At 45.7% G+C, this 21279-nt stretch overlaps 1 protein-coding gene across 4 annotated transcripts in view; it reads right to left on the bottom strand.

The window, feature by feature from the left end:
• The window catches only part of PSD (ARM repeat superfamily protein), a 120261-nt gene that overhangs the window by 77654 nt on the left and 21328 nt on the right, over window positions 1-21279 (bottom strand). For all 4 annotated transcript variants that reach the window (XR_015187598.1, XR_015187597.1, XR_015187599.1 and 1 more), the window contains exons 4-7: window positions 20973-21080; window positions 20465-20524; window positions 20306-20368; window positions 20113-20208 (exon numbers count right to left, since the gene is read on the bottom strand). Coding sequence is in view for 1 of the 4 variants with exons in the window: in XM_086509035.1 (XP_086365161.1) it covers window positions 20113-20208; window positions 20306-20368; window positions 20465-20524; window positions 20973-21080 (327 nt within the window). In the remaining 3 variants the exon portion in view is untranslated. The remainder of the gene's footprint in view (window positions 1-20112; window positions 20209-20305; window positions 20369-20464; window positions 20525-20972; window positions 21081-21279) is intronic.

Here is a 21279-nt window from a genome sequence, read left to right as displayed (position 1 = left end):
ATAGGCCCTTGTGACTCATTGTCACAAATTGATGACGTGGCATGACCAACTAATAAGTTGTTCCAACTTATGGGCAATTGCCAACACGGACAAAGGGACACAAAGAAAAAAATAATGTGTAGAAGCTACTGACGTGGCTGGTTGTACAGACACTTGCGAATTGCGCTGCTATCGTGGCGTGCTGTAAGGAATTCCAAAAATCACGCAGGTTGTTTTGGGCGCTTTTGGCACCAGACGCTTTTGGAACTGAAGCTTTTCATGTAAACTGCTTTTCCAAGGCCAAGGGCCTTTGAATAAGACCCTAGGACTCTCTCTGGCTCATTTACAATGCTGACGAGCCGATGAGCACACGAGAGCCCAGGGCACCTGTACTTGCTCAATTGTAAATACAAAAAGAAGTACCAAAAGGGGCGCCAATCTTTGGGACCAATCTCTCTGGGCACAGAACTACATCGGGCCGTGTGGACTCAATTGAGCCGATGAGCAGACGAGAGCCCAGGGCACCTGTACTTGCTCAATTGTAAATACAAAAAGAAATACCAAAAGGGGCGCCAATCTTTGGGACCAATCTCTCAGGGCAAAGAACTATGTCGAGTCGTGTGGACTCAATTGAACTGTGATTTAATTTTGTGAAGTGTTTAAAGTAAATCTCTCTTGTGTCGCAACAGACTCCAAACTTGAGGTGTCCAAGTTTGTTATAGTGGTATCATAGCTAAAAAAGATTTTCTACAAAGGATCCGATCTTTTTGCAACACGTGCACTTTTTTGTGAAGAAATATTCCTGCCCCGACCCCAGACTTAATAGCCACTCCCACCCTTCGTACATTGCGCATTGGGCGTGCTCCCGTCTTCATCACTCTTTCTTATAGGGCATAAGCCATAAAGAACTCCAAAATTACACATGGGTTCTTGCGGAGAATGTGACAGAGATAACACTTCTCAGTGGGTAGGCAGAGAAAAGTTGAAATCAGGTGCGGGAAGTGAAGAAAAGAATGAAAAGTTTGCCAGGACGGGGTACAAACGTCAACTGCACGTTGGCATATGTGTGAAAGATTGATCAAGTACTCCAAAGACCCGAGATTTGCGAAACATTTGAAGGATTACCCGATTGACGAGATTTACTCGAGATGGCATGCGACCGTTGATTCTCCCCTCAGGCCAAGAGAAAAGCTGAAACGACAGACAAGTGCAGACAAGCGAAACTTGTACTCGCAGAAAGAGCTGGACAGAACTCTTGAAAAGAAAGATGGACTAGAGGACCACCAGAAGATAAATCACAGAGTTAGAGCAGCAGCCAAGCGCGGAAGAAAAGGAAAGACGAAAGCAAGACTGGGACACGATTTTGTGGGGACCGTCGACCTTCATCAAATGAACGAAATACCGAACTTTGCACAGCATGGGGCAAAGTGTGCGACCAAGAAACCCTTATTTTCTTTGATGGAGAAGCCAAGGCCAACTTCAACCGAATGGCGGCTCGATTTGGAATTACGCCCAAGGAATTGGGGCCACAGGCGGAGGCTGTTCTAGCGGAACCGGGACGGGATGTTGCCATTACACCTGTCATTGGCAAACTATGTTTGCATTGTCAGGGGTATTTAGGGCACGAGGACTTTTTCATCATGCCTTTGGAAGGGGTGTGGCATCCTCCGAGGAATCCCTTGGTTCCCCAAGAACAGTACCATGGTCGATTTCAGGGCAGGGAAAGCCGTCTGAAAGAATGAGAAGGGCAAAGAGATTGTACTTGATGGAAAACTGAAAGGCAAGTCCACCCCACTTGATGAAATCCATTTTTATTTTTTATTTTTAACTTGATTTTCTTGAAAGAACTAAATGAAGATTGAAGGTCGAATATGTCAGACCTCGAAAAAGGAAAACAAGATTTTCTGCAAGCTCAAGCTGATTGTTTCTCTCAGGGCTTACTAGCCGAGTTGCCTCCTTCACGTCCTGAAGATCACATGATTAATTCCCGGTAGTACTTTTCCAAACCGGCCACCTTACACAGTTAGGCGAGCCCAAAATGAAGAAATAATGAACCTGATTAGATCGATGATATACTCGACAGACTTCAAGGTTCTACTTGCCCAATTGATCTGAAGAGTGGTTGTTATCAGATCCGAATTGCTCCTGGACACGTCTACTATCACAGGGACGTGGCAACTGTTAACTATGTCACGAGGAGGTGGCAACTGCTAGCTTTAGTTGTTGGTTTCTTTCCAAGGGGTTTTGTTTTATTTTTGAGACCCTCTTCTTGAAGTAGCAAACGGTCGGACATTGCATGGCCAATGTGAACGGTACTTTTACTCGCAGATGGGTAGTGGTCGGCACTGGAATTCGTATGGTAAGAGGATGTCTAGGCTCAGAGCAAGATCATATAGGTTCACTTAGCAAGTTGGTGGATACTAGGAAGTGAACTCAATAAAGGCCTAAAGTCAAGTTGTGACTACCAACTGAAAGTATCCGATAGTTGGGCCACATTGCATTTTTGGATGCGGTCCCAATGAGGATAGATGGTCAGAAGACCAGTGGGAGCCCAACGGAAGCATCTCCTAAAATTTAGGGAACTGCTATTTTGGGCCGAGAAATGTGTTCGCGTCATTACCTCCGGTATGACTAGGGGAACATTTTACAACTCTGCCGCGAAGTCAACTGGGCAACCGGTTAGGATATTTTGAAGCGGCGAATCCGAAACGGGAAAATGCTTGTAAATGCGCCAAGTGGCACATTTCTGTGCACTTGCCTCTCAAGGGAAAAATGGGCGCTGAATTTTAAGCTGGGAGAGAGCCTCTTTTGCATTCTATCACAGGTTAAGAGCTATGGAGTGCTTCCTTTCCCTCTTATGTACAGTGCGGTGCCAGGAGTGATGCCCTGCACACTACGCACTGCCCTCTCTCTCCCCTATGAGCAGTATGTTATGCCCCACTAGTGGGCTTTTCATTTGACCAATGTACACTTATGTGGCATCATGCGCGATTGCCGAGGCAAGAGCCTCTTGCACAGGTACTGGATTAGCTAGCGGCTAATCCCCCGCAGGTACAGGTGAATTCGGAGAGGTTTCACGCCAGAAATCTCGTCCGATTCAAAGGGCAAGTAGCCCTACAGGTGCGGGAGCTCGAGGTCTTGCTACAGATGTGACCGGCACGCGAAACGGAGCCCAAAACAGGGAATTACAGCCTGCTGTGTATTTTTGCAGGTTTAGGGTTTCGGCCCTAAACAGACCCTAATACCCCTAGGAGGTTCAGGAATGCAAGGGGACCGCTGTACAGGTGAACTCGCGCATTTTCGGGGCAGAAAACAGAGAATTCAGCGTGCTGCAGATTCTCGCCAGGTTTTGCAAAGTGTCCATATGCGTCGGGAAAGTCACCTATTGCGTGGGGATACTGACTGTGAAGCGTCCTAGTACAATTATGCTGCCGAAATTGGGCCAGAACAAGTGTTTCTTAGCATAGATTGTGCAGGGCAGCCTGTAGGAGAACACAGGTTTTATTCCCTCTGTTAAAAAATAAAGAAATACCGAAAGGGGCGCCCATTTTGGGGCCTATAGGTTGTCGGCGTCTGCTCGGAGCATTCTAGCTCCCGAGCCGTGTGTACACTTAGGTGTTAATCCTCGTTACAGGTTACCTTTGCACAGTATTCTGTGTGTGTCTAAAGTAAAGAATTTCGGGTGGAAGCCAACGTCTACCGCCCTACGGGCCGGTTTCATCTACAATACAACTCACGACGACTTTTGGTTTGTACAAATATTTGGTAATGCCATTTGGCCTTACGAATGCACCAACTATATTCAATCGTATGATGGACAAAATTTTTAGAGAGTACCGATCATTTGTGGGCAATTTCTTTGACAGCATCATCGTCTTCTCCAAGAGTGAAGCAGAACACAGACACCACCTATTGCAAGTCTTCCAAGCATTGCAAAAGCATAGACTGATTATCAACCCCAAAAAGAGCGAATCTTTCTTGCTTGAGATACACTTGTTGAGACACGTCATCTCAGCCGAAGGGGTAAGCATGGATCTGGTCAAAGTTGCGACTATCTCATGATTGGCCTGCTTTGAAGAATATTCATGAGGTTCCAAGCTTATCCGGGCTTGTGCTCATATTATCGGCGGTTCATTCGGAATTTGCAGAGATAGTTTCTGCTTTGCATGTGCTACGCAGAAAAAAGTTCCCTTTACTTGGGGACCGACAGAGATTGCAAACTTTCACTCTCAAGGAAAAGTTGACTACGGGACCAATGTTGGCCTTACCAGACTTGCAAAAGCCATTCGAAGTTTATTGTGATGCTTGTGGTCGTAGTCTAGGAGCGGTCTTGATTCAAGAACGCCATATGATTGCTTATGAAAGCGGGATGTTTTCACGGCCAAAGTTGGTAGCACAGATATATGAGAAAGAGCTATTGGCAGTGATTCATGCTCTTACACAGTGGCGACACTATTTACTCGGAGCCGATTTGAAAGTTTTTACAGATCATCAAGTCTACGCTACTTCTTGTCACAGAAGCAACTTTCGAAAAAGCAGAATCAATGGGCTAACATCTTGTCACGGTTTCACTTCCAGATTGTCCATGTTCAGGGACAGAAAAATTTAGTGGCACATGCATTATCTGGGAAGCCCTTAGCTCTAGCTATTTCCGCGATTGATCACAGAAGCTTCAAGGATATAGTTGACCAGTACGCCAAGATCCTGACTTTGCGACATTTTTACTCAAACACAGAATTTGTCACAAATTGCTGACGTGTCAAGTCAGGAAACAACAGAGTCAACCTTCAGATCACAGGCGAGGGGCCTAAACCCTAAGAAGAACAAGCAACAGATGAAAAAGTCCTACCAACTTATGAGACCCCGTCCGATGGCGCCAAAGTGACATGAAGGATTAAAATAAAGCAAGACCCACACACACACACACACAGAGAAAGACTTGCGTAGCAGCTGATGCCGTGGTATTTGTACGGAAAACCCCGAAAATGGCGTTGACATGATGACGTAGCAGACTGTACGGATTTCCGCGTTTTGCGTTGATTGCTGACGTGGCAGTTGTATAAAATTCCATGATTTATGCTAGCAGCTTTTTGGCATTGCTTTTGGACCAAAAGCTTTTGAGTTTGAAGGCTTTTCATATAAACTGCTTTTGGGCCTAAGGCCTTTAAATATGAGGCCATGGGCTCATTCTCCAACATGCTTCCTGAATAAGGTTTACAATCTGGAGTACCGGCTTGTATTGTGTTGATGCAATATAAAGAAATACCGATAGGGGCACCAAGGTTTGGGAATTCCGCAACTCCGTATCGTGTGTCGTCTCTCTCTCTCAGCTCAGTTGTTATTGAAGTGCTAAAAGTCTGTTCAGTCTGTTCTTTTCTATTGGCACGTGGTGCCCGTCTTGTGACAGTGGTATCAAAGCATCAAGCGTGTGCTTTTTTGAAAGCATACCAGTCCTACAAAAGAGGAGACAAAGCAAACGAGAGACTATTGGAAATTGTTATTTGAAGTATCTTCGGGTCAAGACCTCGGACTTGCTAGTCACTCCCATCCTTACTTCATCTGCATAAGCATAAAGAACCCAAGACATGGAATTCATGGATTCAGCAGAATATTTGCAGTTTCTGCTCGACAAGCTTCACGACATTCTTTCTTGGCATCCTCCGCAGAATCTTCCCAAGCTGCAAAGTTTTCAACAATTTTTGAACTACATGTTACCCCCTTTGATGGCCCACGTAGTACCTCCTCCTCCGACACTAGAAAGTACGAGAACTTCCAACCGGCAACCTTTTCAGTCGTCTGTTCCAATCCGGGGAGTCTTCAGGAATATGGTGCAGTCATCTGACCATGTTCCAGTGCAACCACCTTCGTCACCGCCATTGCCCCCACCTCCACCACCACCAGGCTACAATGGTTGGAGCCCATATCGATACCCTTATTATCCATACCCGGGATATGCGCCTAACCAACCCAAAGATTTCAAAGATGGCGGCACAACAATCAAATTTTTCACTTTTTCCAAGGTGAGAGATCGCAAGAAAGCATTGCACTTCCTACAGCAATTCGACAACATCTATGCTTTGGGGAACTATAGAGAAGAATCCAAGATTTCTCAAGCAGCGGGATTTCTTAAAGATAATGCTATGCAATGGTGGAGTTCAATCGCGACACAACCACATGCTCCAAGGACCTCGCAAGCTTTCAAGACAATTTTTGCACGCAGTTACATGACTTCGATGTTTGAAGTCCGAATTTTGGCAGAGTGGGGCAACTTGAAAATTCTTGCCACCGAAACCATGGACGACTATAACCAAAGGTTTCTCGACGTGTACCTTCGGTGTCCTTTAAGTTCATTCCTTGGAGGACCAGTGCGAACGCTACACTATTGGACTACCATCACCATTGCAAGAATATTCTCTCTCCAAGCAAGTCTCTACCATGCAAGAGCTTATGGATCATGCCGCGGTCGGCTACACCTGTTTGAAATTTATTTGAAATGGATGCTATCTGTGTTAAACATGTGTTGGTGCGGATTTGAATTGTTTGACTCTGGTTTTAACTTTTAAATACTGGTTTCAATGATTGGTGATTTTACTCCCGGGTAGAGAAGTGAGAAATATTGTTTTGCTATTGTTTGAACCTCCGAACGAAGCAGGCCGATGCCTGGGGAAGCGTTTCATTGTATGTTTGAAAACCTCGGAACAATGAAGGCCGATGTCTGGGGAGCATTCCGTTGTCACAAAGTGATGACGTGGCTACCAGAGAAACCCTAATTTTTGCGAGAAACCCTAATCTGCAAAAACCCTTAACTTCCAAATAAAGTCCATAGCAATGCTTTCCCATGGCTTATCCGGAATCGGTAGTGGTTGTAACAACCCTGGTGCCTTTTGCCTATCAAACTTGACCTTTGGGCAAACTATGCATGCTCACACAAAGGCATCCACATCTCTCCTCAAGGTAGGCCAATAGAAGAATGTCTCTACCGCTTTAACTGTTGCGTCAATGCCACGATGCCCTGCATACGGTGGGACATGACTCTCTTCCATGACCTTATGTTGCAGTGGCCTAGTGACACAAAGTCTGCCATGCATCATCATAAAACCATCTTTGAGGAGGTAGAAGTGCTCGTGATGTTGCCCCTCTTGTAACTGTTCCAAGATCCTTCCAAAATCTTCATCAGTTGTATATTGTTCCTTCATGTCATCTAACTCATGATGATAAGGAATTGACATAGCTGAAATTTGTGGCTTTCTTGATAACGCATCAGCCACAACATTCTTCTTGCCTACCACATGCATAATCTGGAAGTGGAACATTTGAAAGAATGTTTGCCCATCGCATATGCTTTTTGGATAACTTTGACTGTGTCAAGAAGTATCGCAAGGTCTGATGATCTGTTTGGACAACAAAATCAGCACCTAAGAGGTAATGCTTCCAGCTAGCAAGCGGATGAATCACGGCCAAGAGCTCTTTCTCATACACTTGCATAGTCCTCCCTGGCCCTTGCAAAATTCGGATTTCATAAGCTACTACCCGTCCATCTTGCATTAGCACTGCTCCAATGCTACTACCACACGCGTCACACTGGACCACAAATGACTTCCTGCGATCTGGCAAAACAATAACTGGTTCTGAAGTCAACTTTTCCTTTAGGAGACTAAAAGCTAAAATCTGTTTTAGGGTCCATCTAAAAGTGCCCGCTTTCTTTTGCAAAGCATGAAGAGGCGATGCTATCTCTGCAAAATTTCTCATAAACCTTCTATAGTAGGAACACAATCCCAAGAAGCTTCTAACATCATGCATAGTCTTCAAGTCTGGCCATGTCTTGATAGCTTTGACCTTTGCGGGATCAATTCTAACACCATCCTTTGAGACTATGTGCCCAAGAAAGTGGATCTCTTCGAGGAAGAATTCACTTTTCTTAGGATTGACAAGTAACCTGTGACTGCGCAGCTCTTCGAACACAATGGTCAAGTGACGCCTATGCTCCTCTTCATTCTTCGAATACACTATCATGTCATCGAAGAACGTCCCAACAAACTGTTGATGCGAGCGGAAAATCCGGTCCATCATTCCGTTGAACGTGGCAAGTGTCACCAGCGTGTGACTACTATCTATCCTTTTTGTTGATTTCTTTCTTATTATCTATTTACTTTCACTTTTTGGAAACACCCCTCGGGAAATCTAACTGCCCTGCATTGCATAGCTAGTGTGGAACTGTCCAGAGGGAGTCCAGGCCTGAGGGCAAGAGAGCACTAAGGTTGGACAAGGACTATGGTTAGCCAAGTGGGGTCATTGACTAGCCAAAGTGGAATCCTTTGCTACAGAGGCTACATTTCAGTTCTGGATGTGGCCGCAGTGTACAAAGAGGGTCGGATGACCTAGAAAGATACAATGGCGGCATCTCCTAAAATTTAGGGAACTGCTATTTTGGGACCTGAAAATGTGTTGACGTCATTACCTCCGGAATGACAAGGGGAACATTTTCTTACTCTGCCGTGAAGTCAACTGGACAGCCGGTTGGGAGATTTTTAGGCGGCAACCCCAAAACGGGAAAATGCTTGCAAATGTGCCAAGTGGCACCTTCTGGTGCACTTGCCTCATGCAACAAGAAGTGGCGCTGAATTTAGGAGGGGGAGAGCCTCATTTTCAGTTTTGTCACAGGTTAAGAGCTATGGAGTGCTTGCTTTCCCTCTTATGCACAGTGCGGTGCCAGGAGTGATGCCCTGCACGCTACGCACTGCCCTCTCTCTCCCCTTTGGCAGTATGTTATACCCCTCTAGTGGGCTCTTCATTTGACCAATGTACAGTTGTGTGGGTTCATGCGCGATTGCCGAGGCAAGAGCCTCTTGCACAGGTACTGGATTAGCTAGCGGCTAATTCCCCCGCAAGTACAGGTGAATTCGGAGAGGTTTCACGCCAGAAATCTCGTCCGATTCAAAGGGCAAGTAGCCCTACAGGTGCAGGAGCTCGAGGACTTGCTAAGGATGCGACCGGCACGCGAAACGGAGCCCGAAACAGTGAATTACAGCCTGCTGTGTATTTTTGCAGGTTTAGGGTTTTGGCCCTAAACGGACCCTAATACCCCCAGGAGGTTCGGGGACGGAAGGGGACCACTGTACAGGTGATCTGGCGCATTTTCAGGGCTGAAAACAGAGAATTCAGCGTGCTGCAGATTCTCGCCAGGTTTTGCAAAGTGCCTGTATGCGTCGGGAAAGTCGGCCAATGCGTGGGAATACTGACCGTGAAGGGTTCTAGTACAGTTATGCTGCCGAAATCGGGCTGGAACAGTGGAAATTCAGCCGAGTTTGTGTGGGGCAGCTTGTAGGGAACCTCAGCGTTTATTCCCTCTGTTAAAAAATAAAGAAATACCGACAGGGGCGCCTAAGTTAGGGGCCAATCTGGTGTCCGTCTACTCATACAGGTGCAATCTAGCAGCCTATATCCCTCTCCCCTTTGTTGTGTCTTGAAAGTACAGCTACAATAGACGACTAATAATGGGTGAAAGCTAAATCAAGGTTTGAAGTAAAGTCTACCGCCCTTTTAGGATTGAACAAGCCGGTTTCATGGTTCCATCGACGGGATTAAATCACTTTTTCCCATAGAAGTGAGCCTTGGTCAGTTTTGAGCTTGAAGACACAATGGATCATAGACCAGACACACGGAATTGCAATTATGGCTGACAGACCAGATGATGTGACTGAAGAGGTTTCCTCTTCACAGGGTCAACAGACACATGAAGTGGGTGAGTCGTCAAGACCACCACAAACAGATGACGATATATTCAAAACCCAGTTGGCTACTGCTGTGGCTATGTTCACACAAGTAATGCAGAACCCGAGGTTTTTAGCCTTTCTGCAACCTCTTGTTCCGTCTCAGCAAGTTGGGTCACTGGATCATATTCAAAAGCCTGTTAAGGCTCGAGCACAGGTGGTTCATACCGCACAGTCAATGGAAACACCTGTACACTTGACGGAGAACATGCAGTCTCCACACCTTGTGCCTAAGGTGCAAGAACAGGTGGTTGAGATGCCAGTTTTCAGGCTATACCAGTTCAGCACGCCACCTTTCAGCAGCCTATAGCTGGTTCTAATGGGCAGGGAAGCAACCTACAGGCTATGCAACAAGTCTTCCCACCACCTTCAGTACACCGTGGCTATTTTGGAGGTGGATCGGTATTCCAGAGGATGGCTGGTCATGCACCTGGAAATCAGTTTTACACGCAAGGAACAGTGTTCGGGGGTGCTCAAACGATGATGCCTAACCCCATGTATGGTGTCACGGGCATGCTACCAGGTTCTCAAAGCATTCAGGGCCAATTTGGGATGCCACAAGCAAATTTTGTTATGGCTGGAATTACAAATCAGCAGCCAAATATGGCGTTTCCAGGTCAACTTAATTGCGGTCAGGGAACACAAATGAACCCTAACAGTGTTCCCATGTTTCAGTCACTTCCATATGACAATTTGACGCCGCTGGAGAGGCCAACTCCGTACAAAGAAGGTGGCAAAGGTGTGTCATTCACGACCTCTACAGGATTTGATGACAGGAAGAAGGCTCTCTCATTCCTCAAGCAGTTTGACAAGGCCTATGCAGGGGGAAACTTTACAGAGGCTTCAAAGGTCCGCAAGGTAGCCACTTTCTTGACAGGGAATGCGGGACAATGGTGGACAACTTTATTGCTTCAAGGGCAAGCTCTGTCCACATGGATTTACTTCAAGCAGATTTTTGCAGCAGCATGGTTATCTGATGACTTTGAAGCAGATGTCATGACAGAATGGCACCAGCTTAATGCTGCTACTTGCAAGAATCTGGATGATTACAATCGGAAGTTTTGGAAAGCTCTACTTCCAGTAACTTCCTATAGGTTTGTGCCATTGACAGAACAGATTGAAAAATACTGTTGTGGCCTACCCAAAGGATTGAGAAAATACTGCACGAAGACCAAAGTCACTACTTTGACGCAGCTCATCTAGGTAGCAAACACTCGCAATGGTTTGCTCAAGGGAGAAGATTGTGAATTCAATACTGGCGTCAAGGAAGGATCAGCCAAGAAAAATTCAGCGAAGAAGTATGTTCCCAAAGAGGCTCCGAAAGTGACTCAGGAGCCACCAACGCAGGGAAAGGCAAAGCTTCGGCTGAATCAGAAAAGGGACCAGCAAAGAAATGGAAAAGACGTTTTCCTCGCAAGTCAGAAGAGCAGTGACAAAACTGAAAATGAGGCTCTCCCCCTCCTAATGAAAATGAAAAGGATCTATTCCTCCATAGATCTTAACCTGTGACAAAACTGAAAATGAGGCTCTCCCCCTCCTAAATTCAGCGCCAACTCTTGTTGCATGAGGCAAGTGCACCAGAAGGTGCCACTTGGTACATTTATAAGCATTTTTCTGTTTCGGGGTTGCCGTCTAAAAATATCCCAACCGGTTGCCCAGTTGACTTCACGGCAGAGTAAGAAAATGTTCCCCTTGTCATTCCGGAGGTAATGACGTCAACACATTTTCAGGTCCCAAAATAGCAGTTCCCTAAATTTTAGGAGATGCCGCCATTGTATCTTTCTAGGTCATCCGACCCTCTTTGTACAGTGCGGCCACATCCAGAACTGAAATGTAGCCTCTGTAGCAAAGTATTCCACTTTGGCTAGTCAATGACCCCACTTGGCTAACCATAGTCCTTGTCCAACCTTAGTGCTCTCTTGCCCTCAAGCCTGGACTCCCTGTGGACAGTTCCACACTAGCTATGCAATGCAGGGCAGTTAGATTTCCCGAGGGGTGTTTCAAAAAAGTGAAAGTAAATAGATAATAAGAAAGAAATCAACAAAAAGGATAGATAGTAGTCACACGCTGGTGACAATGCCTACAACAAAAAGATCACTGTACAGAGCAGGGGAAAGACACACATTCTGGATGTAAAGCTTAAAGGGGAGTCTATTCCCACTGTATCAGCTTCTGCTATTACTTCTGTAATGAAAAAGCATCTTTCTGCGTACTTGGTTTTTGCACGTGAAGTGTCAGATTGTGATGAATCAAATTTATCTGTGCTAGATAAAGAAAGGTCAATGTTTTTACAACAGTATAGTGACTACTTTTCCGATTCATTACCGTCTCAATTACCGCCAGAGAGACCGGAGGACCATGCGATAGATTTGGTGCCAGGCAGTAGCCCACCAAATAAGCCTCTGTACAGGGTTAGTGCGGCTCAGCAGAAAGAGATAATGGGCCAAGTACAGGAGCTGTTAGAAAAAGGGCTGATTCAGCCCAGTTCATCTCCATTCTGTTCTCCAGTGTTGTTGGTGCAGAAAAAGGATGGCTCATGGCGTATGTGCATAGACTACAGTGCACTGAACAAGAATACCATCAAGAATAGGTTCCCTATACCTAGAATTGATGATATTATGGACAAACTAGAAGGAGCAGCTATGTTTAGCAGGATAGATCTAAAGAGTGGGTACCATCAGATCCGCATTAGATCAGAGGATGTGCACAAGACTGCTTTTAGAACGACGTTTGGCCTTTACGAATTTTTAGTGATGCCCTTTGGTCTCACAAATGCTCCTGCTACGTTCAATAGGATGATGGACAGAATTTTCCGTCCACACCAGCAGTTTGTTGGTACCTTCTTTGATGACATGATAGTCTACTCAAAGAATGAAGAGGAGCATAGGCATCACTTGGCCATTGTGTTCAAAGAGTCACGCAGTCATAGGTTGCTCATCAATGCAAAGAAAAGTGAATTTTTTCTGGAAGAGATTCATTTTCTCGGACACATTGTCTCAAAGGATGGTGTCAGAATGGATCCTGCTAAAGTTGAAGCGATCAAGTCATGGCCAAATTTGAAGACGGTGCACGATGTCCGAAGTTTCTTGGGATTATGCTCCTATTACAAAAGGTTTATCCGAAATTTCGTTGAGATTGCTTCACCTTTACATGCTCTTCAAAAGAAGGCAGTCACCTTTAGATGGACACAGAAAGAGATTTCAGCTTTTAATCTCTTAAAGCAAAAGATGACTTCAGATCCAGTCATTGTGTTGTCAAATCTTAGGAAGTCATTTGTGGTCCAGTGTGATGCCTGCGGTAGTAGCATTGGTGCAGTGCTAATGCAAGATGGCAGGGTAGTAGCCTATGAGAGCAGAATTTTGCAAGGGCCAGAGATGACCATGCAGGTCTATGAGAAAGAGTTATTGGCTGTGATTCATGCGCTCTTAAGTTGGAAGCACTATCTGCTAGGTGAAGACTTTGTTGTCCAAACGGATCATCAGACCTTGCGATACTTCTTGACACAAACAAAGTTATCTGAGAAGCATATGCGATGGGCAAATATCTTGTCAATGTTCCATTTTCAGATTGAGAATGTGGAAGGCAAGAAGAACGTTGTGGCTGATGCCTTGTCAAGGAAGCCACAAATTTCAGCTGTGTCAATTCCTTATCATCATGAACTTGATGATATGAGAGAACAGTGTGCAAATGATGAAGATTTTGCAAGGGTCTTCGAGCAGCTAATGGATGGACCACGTCATGAACACTATCTTCTCAAAGATGGGTTCATGATGATGCATGGAAGATTGTGTGTCACAAAGCCATTGCGACACAAAGTTATGGAAGAGAGTCATGTCCCACCGTATGCAAGGCATCGTGGTATTGATGCTACAGTTAAAGCGGTTGAGACATTCTTCTACTGGCCTACATTGAGAAGAGATGTGGATGCCTTTGTGCGAGAATGCCTAATTTGCCAGAAGGTCAAGTTTGACAGGCAAAAGGCACTAGGGTTATTGCAACCACTACCTATTCCAGATAAACCATGGGAAAGTATTGCTATGAATTTTATCTTTGATCTTCCGAGAACGCAGACAGGAAACGATGGTATTTGGACTATTATTTGCAGATTCAGCAAGCAAGCTCATTTTATTCCTGTCAGGAAGAAGATAAAGCCAGATCAGATGGCACGCTTGTTTATGAGCAATATTTTCAAGTATCATGGCATGCCACAGTCGATTGTTAGCGACCATGATCCACGCATGACAAGTTTATTCTGGAGAGGCTTGTTTGAGAATAAGGGCACCACGCTCAAATTCTCTTCGTCATTTAATCCTCAAACAGATGGGCAGTCAGAAGAGGCCAATTCTACTGTCCTAGATCTACTGAAGTGCTATGTGTCAGAGCATAAAGGAAAGTGGGAGCAGTATTTGCCATTGGTGGAGTATGCATACAATAATATAGTGCATTCAACAACTGGCAAGGCACCTTTTGAGATAGTTGAAGGTGGCAAGAAAGTTCCTCCCATACTGCATACAAAGGACAAGATATTTGAAGCAGATAAGTATGTTCAAGACATGGATGAAATGTACAAGAAGGTCAAAGTGGCCTTAGAAAAGACTCAGGCAAAGCAAAAGAAAGCAACTGATCGTCACCGTCGTAAGTGGTATATTCACTTGGTGATTGGGTGCTTTTACGCTTTGAAAAGGCAAGGTTAAAGAAGATGAAGGGCAAGGAAAGATTGTTTCCAAAGCTCAGCATGCGTTACTATGGGCCTTTTCAAGTGTGCGACATAATCAGTGATGTTGCATATAGACTGAAATTGCCTGACAGTCGGAAGATTCACAATGCGTTTCATGTGAGTCTTCTCAGACCTTATGTGGGTGATGTGCCAGAAGATATGCCAGCTGAAGATCAGCCGGAAGTCGAGGAACTTGACGAGATTATGGTCCCTGAACAGATTTTGGCACACAAAGAAAGAAAAGTGAAAGGCAAGGTTGCTAGGCGTTACTTGGTAAAGTTCAGAAACTATCCACCAATGGATGCTAAGTGGATGGAAGAAGGTGAACTTGCAGAGTCACCAAATGTGTTATCACTTTACCTTGAAGCCTTCGATTTGCAACCTACCTTGACCCTTTGAGTTTCAGAGCTACATGGATTGTCAGTGTGACAATGGCTTCTGAAACAAATGATGTACATGGTATCTAAAGTGAGCTCAAATCAAATACTTGTTACATGAATGTTAGAGCTGTAGAGATTGTCAGTTTGGCAGTTGCTCTTATGGAATGTCCAAAAGTTTGGTTAGTGCTATAGAAGTGAGTATTTCTTGTCAGTTTGTCAAGGATACAGTAATTGTTTCTATTAAGGAGTACATGTGTAACGGCATTCTTAAACTGTTGGTTTGGGTATGCTGGAAAGTGGTACGGGATCCAACGTGTACTATAAGACAATGGCAAAATGTGCAGCTACCATTTTGTCATTGGAAAGTTAGTGACTCAAAGCAATGGCACAGTGCGAAGCTACCACTATGTCATTTTGACAGGGTTCACACGCAGGCAATACATGAGTCGACGAGGTGTTGAATACACCAGGGTTGACAATGAGCATGTATGTGTCGTACATGTGTCGACAGGTGTTGAATACATCAGTGTTGACCGTGAGCATGTACGACATAGATGAAAACGAGGACGTTTGAGATTTCAAGAGGGGGGTATGTCACCAGCGTGTGACTACTATCTATCCTTTTTGTTGATTTCTTTCTTATTATCTATTTACTTTCACTTTTTGGAAACACCCCTCGGGAAATCTAACTGCCCTGCATTGCATAGCTAGTGTCGAACTGTTCAGAGGGAGTCGAGGCTTGAGGGCAAGAGAGCACTAAGGTTGGACAAGGACTATGGTTAGCCAAAGTGGGGTCATTGACTAGCCAAAGTGGAATCCTTTGCTACAGAGGCTACATTTCAGTTCTGGATGTGGCCGCAGTGTACAAAGAGGGTCGGATGACCTAGAAAGATACAATGGCAGCATCTCCTAAAATTTAGGGAACTGCTATTTTGGGACCTGAAAATGTGTTGGTGTCATTACCTCCGGAATGACAAGGGGAACATTTTCTTGCTTTGTTGCAAAGTCAACTGATGCACCAGTTGAGATATTTTTAGCCGGGAATGCCCAAAGTCGGAAAATGTGCCATGTGGCACTCTGTGAGCATTCTGCTACTCCTGGCCAAAGAGGGGGCGTCTAAAATGAGAGAGGAGGCTGATTTTCAGAATTTGTCACAGGTTAAGAGCTATGGAGTGCTTGCTTTCCCTCCTATGTACAGTGCGGTGCCAGGAGTGATGCCCTGCACGCTACGCACTGCCCTCTCTCCCCCCTTTGGCAGTATGTTATGCCCCACTAGTGGGATCTTCATTTGACCAATGTACAGTTGTGTGGGTTCATGCACGATTGCCGAGGCATGGAGGTTAAGAGCTATGGAGTGCTTGCTTTCCCTCCTATGTACAGTGCGGTGCCAAGAGTGATGCCCTGCACGCTACGCACTGCCCTCTCTCCCCCCTTTGGCAGTATGTTATGCCCCACTAGTGGGCTCTTCATTTGACCAATGTACAGTTGTGTGGGTTCATGCACGATTGCCGAGGCAAGAGCCTCTTGCACAGGTACCGAATTAGCTAGCGGCTAACCCCCCCGCAGGTACAGGTGAATTCGGAGAGGTTTCACGCCAAAAATCTCGTCCGATTCAAAGGGCAAGTAGCCCTACAGGTGCGGGATCTCGAGGACTTGCTACGGATGCGACCGGCATGCGAAACGGAGCCCGAAACAGTAAATTACAGCCTGCTGTGTATTTTTGCAGGTTTAGGGTTTTGGCCCTAAACGGACCCTAATACCCCCAGGAGGTTCGGGGACGCGAGGGGACCGCTGTACAGGTGATCTGGCGCATTTTCGGGGCTGAAAACAGAGAATTCAGCGTGCTGCAGATTCTCGCCAGGTTTTGCAAAGTGCCCGTATGCGTCGGGAAAGTCAGTCAATGCATGGGAATACTGATTGTGAAGGGTTCTAGTACAGTTATGCTGCCGAAATCGGGCTAGAACAGTGGAAATTCAGCCGAGTTTGTGCGGGGCAGCGTGTAGGGATCCACAGCGTTTATTCCCTCTTTTGAACAATAAAGAAATACCGAAAGGGGCGCCTAAGTTAGGGGCCAAATCTGGTGTCGGTCTGCTCATACAGGTGCAATCTAGCAACCTGTATCCCTCTCCCCTTTGTTGTGTCTTGAAAGTACAGGTAAAATAGACCACTAATAATGGGTGAAAGCTAAATCAAGGTTTAAAGTAAAGTCTACCGCCCTTTTTGGATTGAACAGGCCGGTTTCATGGAGTACCCACAGATCTCATTTGGGGGGTCATGGCATTATACAGGTCAGTAGTGGGGCAGGTATGCACCTCAGAGGGTCTATCCACACCGATTCACTCCACTATTGGGGTGAAGCAGGGCTGCCCGCTCTCTCCTACTCTATTTGGTATGTATGTGGATGAGGTTTCTGACTACATTGAGAGAGATAGTGATAGAGGTGCACAGCTGGCAGGGACATGGATTCCATTATTGTTATATGCTGATGATATTGTGTTGATCTCCGACTCTCCGGAGGGGATGCAACGTCACTTGGATGCTTTGAATAGGTTTGCTCAGGAAAGTGGTTTGTCCGTCAACCTTGGTAAAACCAAGGTCATGGTATTTAATACCACCCCACAGTGGATCAGGAGGTCAACGCCAGCGTTCACATACGGCCAGGAGATTGTGGAATATACAGAGGCGTACACTTACCTCGGAGTGGTTTTTAGTGGGCCAGCATTTTCATTGAGGAGGGAAGCAGAGACTAGACTGACCAGAGCCCATGCAGCATTGGGTAGATTGGAAAGGATGTGTTCACAGGTTCAGTTTTAGGAGCCTCGGACGAACCTCTGGCTCTTTGACACTCTGGTGGCTTCTGCATTGCTTTATGGAGCTGAGATTTGGGGACCTTCATTAGATCATCACGGGAGGACAGGCCGCAGTGATGGATGGGGGGACATGGAGAAGCCTCTGGTCTCTATGATCTCGCGGCTCATTAGAGCCAAGGCCTCAGTACCACGTGCTATTGTTCGAGCAGAGCTAGCTACCCCCCCACTAGTGGTTGAGGCGCTCACCAGATCGGTCTCCTTCATACACCGCATGGGGGAACTTCCCAGAGACAGATATGCCCGCCTTGCACTTGAGTCCTCTCGACAGTTAGCCATGCAGGGAGATACAGCATGCTGGTATGGGGAGATGACATCATGGTTTCAGGCGCATGGGTTCAACATAGACAGATTGCCTCCCTTCCAGTACTCACTGGATGCACCCTCTCTGACTCTTACACAGCCCGAGATCACCAAGCTCATCCGCCAGGACTTGACTCAGCTAGACACCAGGAGGACATGGATACAGCCAGCACAGGAGCTGGGCACGAAGATGGCTTTCTATAGAGAGCATCTCCTCCAGCTTACGGTTGATGGTTTTGTGACGAGGCCCAGATATATGGACACCCACCTGTCTCATGGGATACGATGTGCTATCGGCCAGATACGTACATCTTCACACCAGCTGCGGATCGAGACTGGGAGATACAGCGGAGTACCAGCAAAGGCCAGGACATGCCCCCTGTGACATCAAGCCTGAGACAGAGTTGCACTACACATGCCACTGCCCCGTCTACTACGAGATGCGAGGCCGCTTCCATTGCTTGTTCAGAGAGGGCTTTGGACCATTCTCCAGAGTCATGCAGTACGAGGATCGGAGATGCTTGGGTTTGTTTTTGCTCGAGCTACGCAGACACAGAGAGAGCCTGATGAGAGGAGAGGCTAGCCAGTCCCAGAGACAGATCACAAATTTCTTTAGAGTTGCCACTCGACACCCGGAGGAATTACTACCAAAGCAGAGCTCGTCGTCTCACACCAGAGGCACACTGATCGACCAAGCGACTGAGCTGGGAAGATCTAGACGCCCACGACTGCGGAAGACTACACAGCATCGGCGGAGGCTGCATCAGAGGATTCGGATCACTTTGGCTCGACATGCACGACGCCCGGTCAAACTACTGATCATGGAGGAGATTGATGAGATCCGCCAGCAACTACCGATGTTGGATCTCTTGTGATCTAGCTATCCCAGCTAGCTGCTTAGTTCACACCTAGTAGTTTAGGATTCCATAGTATTTTATTGTGACATTTGTCATTTCATTTTTGTCATTGTTGTCATCTTGCTACTTTGACTCTGACTTTGTATCAGATCCACCACATTGTAACTTTCTGGTCTCATAGGTCACTTTGGCCTTTTGAAGACGTTAATATAACATTTCTCTCTCTCTCTCTCTCTCTCTCTCTCTCTCTCTCTCTCTCTCTCTCTCTCTCTCTCTCTCTCTCTCTCTCTCTCTCTCTCTCTCTCTCTCTCTCTCCCCCCATTTTGCCAACGATCTCTCTCTCGAGTCTCTTTGCCTAGTGCTTGTGTTTTCCTCTTCTCTCCCCCCATTTCTGCAGGTTCCCTTGCAAGTGTTGCTTCCAAAGCCCGTACGGTGGGCGGTCAACACACGGAGGACGTACTCGACGAGATCTGTCAAGGTAGATCCGAGATCCAGTTGCTGCCGAGTCCCAAGAGACGTCGCGGTAGCAAACTTGATGATCACTCAATTCTCCCTTTTCCACTGCACCTTTGACATCTTGCTGATGTCAGTTGCCTCTTCTCCCTCATCTTCACTCTCTCCCTTCTATTTATCCATTGCCTCTTGCTATCTGATTATACCAGTTGGCGGGCAACGCGCGACGTTCAAGCTCTTGCCATTGCATATGTTCCTTATCTTTTTTCCCACTGGTGGCTTTTGGTAGATTAGGTTTTGGCTGTACAGCTGGTAAATATGCTTGGGGTGGAAGTGTCTATCTTTCAGAGGCTGCTATCGTCCTCTCTCCACTTAGCTTGCCAGCACATTTTTTACTTTCTTGAGAACAGGTTTTGTATCCTGGCTTACAGTTTTCTTCAATTTGCCATGTGGCTAGCTGTATCCATTTTTACAGTTTTCAGATTGTCGCCTTCCTGATTTGTAATCTGTGATGCTTGCCCTCAGAATTGGCACCATTTGGGAGGTCTAAGGGATTTTTCAAGTAATAGAAATCAGCCTCTTTCTTTGAGAGAGAGAGAGAGAGAGAGAGAGAGATGCACACAAAAGCATGCGGCTATACAGTTGCAAATTAAATAGTTTGTTGTTTGGTCATCATGAGACTAAGAAAAGTTGTGAAACCTTGCTTCAAATGCTAGACTCGCCTTAGAAGAACAAACATCGATAAGATTTGGACATAACACTGCAGATTTAAAGAGAAGCATGCACCTCACTTTCAACCAAAAGCTGCTGAAATGCCGTAGGTAGAAATGGGAACATGGAGCTTCCCAGTGTTTCGATCATTCGATGGAGAAAAGAAATGACCTGTTTTAATGCAAACTAATTCAGTATTGCTTTGCCAATCTGACAGCACAAACAGAGTAATGGCCCTTTTGCCACAACAGAAACGAAACATAATTACCTTCCCTCTCAAAATTTTATTCTTTGGGAACACTTGAAGGACACGAAGTAGCACATCCAGTGCCTACAGTAGCAACAGAATAGCAAAAGCTAAGTTAACTAATTGACTTGCGTACAGATTGCCCTAAACCTATGGAATGCAGTTGTAACAACTAATAACCTGCTTGAACAACATGCCAACAGCAGGACGTGTGCAAGTGGCCAGCTGCTCTCCAAAACCCTGCCAAAAAGGTCAAAAGAAAAGAAAGAAAGAAAGAAAGAAAGCAATCAACACATAGTCATGGGTAAACAACTGCACATAGAATTGTCAATAACACATGTTACTAACATAAATAGAATGGGAAAACGAAATGAGGAACAATTGGTACATGAAAGAGAGAGAGAGAGAGAGAGAGTGTGTGTGTGCGCACGCGCATGTGTATGGCTGGGTATTGTTTTTTTTTTTTTGGGGGGGTGGGGGGGGGGGGGGGGGGGGAGTGGGGGTTTTGCAAAGAAGACCAATTGTTCTGAGCCATAGGAATACAGTATGGCATTCTAAGTCACAACACATATGATATATAAATATGTATACAGAGAGAGAGAGAGAGAGAGAGAGAGAGAGAGAGAGAGAGAGAGAGAGAGAGAGAGAGAGAGAGAGAGAGAGAGAGTACCCAAATAAGTGCACTAACCTTGCTCAAAGAATTGATAGCAACAATCACTTGCTGAAGAGCCACAACAGTAGTAGAAGGTAACGCAGGATCGTCATCCAAAGGCCGACATGTAAGCAAAGAATCAACCTGCAACATTCAATCAATCACCTTCAAGATCACATGGTCCTCCTATCAAAAGCTCTTGCACAAACAGAATAAGCAACTTTACTATCCATTGAGCTCAATACACTTCCATAGCAGACTACCAAAAGAGAGTTGATAAAGAAACAACTGTTTCTGGAAACAACACACATTTAACAAAATGGAGATGCCAACCAATTTGTTT

The sequence above is a fragment of the Adiantum capillus-veneris genome, chromosome 3, assembly GCF_014529385.1.
Source record: "Adiantum capillus-veneris isolate H3 chromosome 3, ASM1452938v2, whole genome shotgun sequence".
In the NCBI taxonomy this organism is placed as follows: Eukaryota; Viridiplantae; Streptophyta; class Polypodiopsida; order Polypodiales; family Pteridaceae; genus Adiantum; species Adiantum capillus-veneris.
The sequence above is the reverse complement of the archived record's forward strand: the minus strand, read 5'-3'. Positions and strand labels throughout refer to the sequence as shown.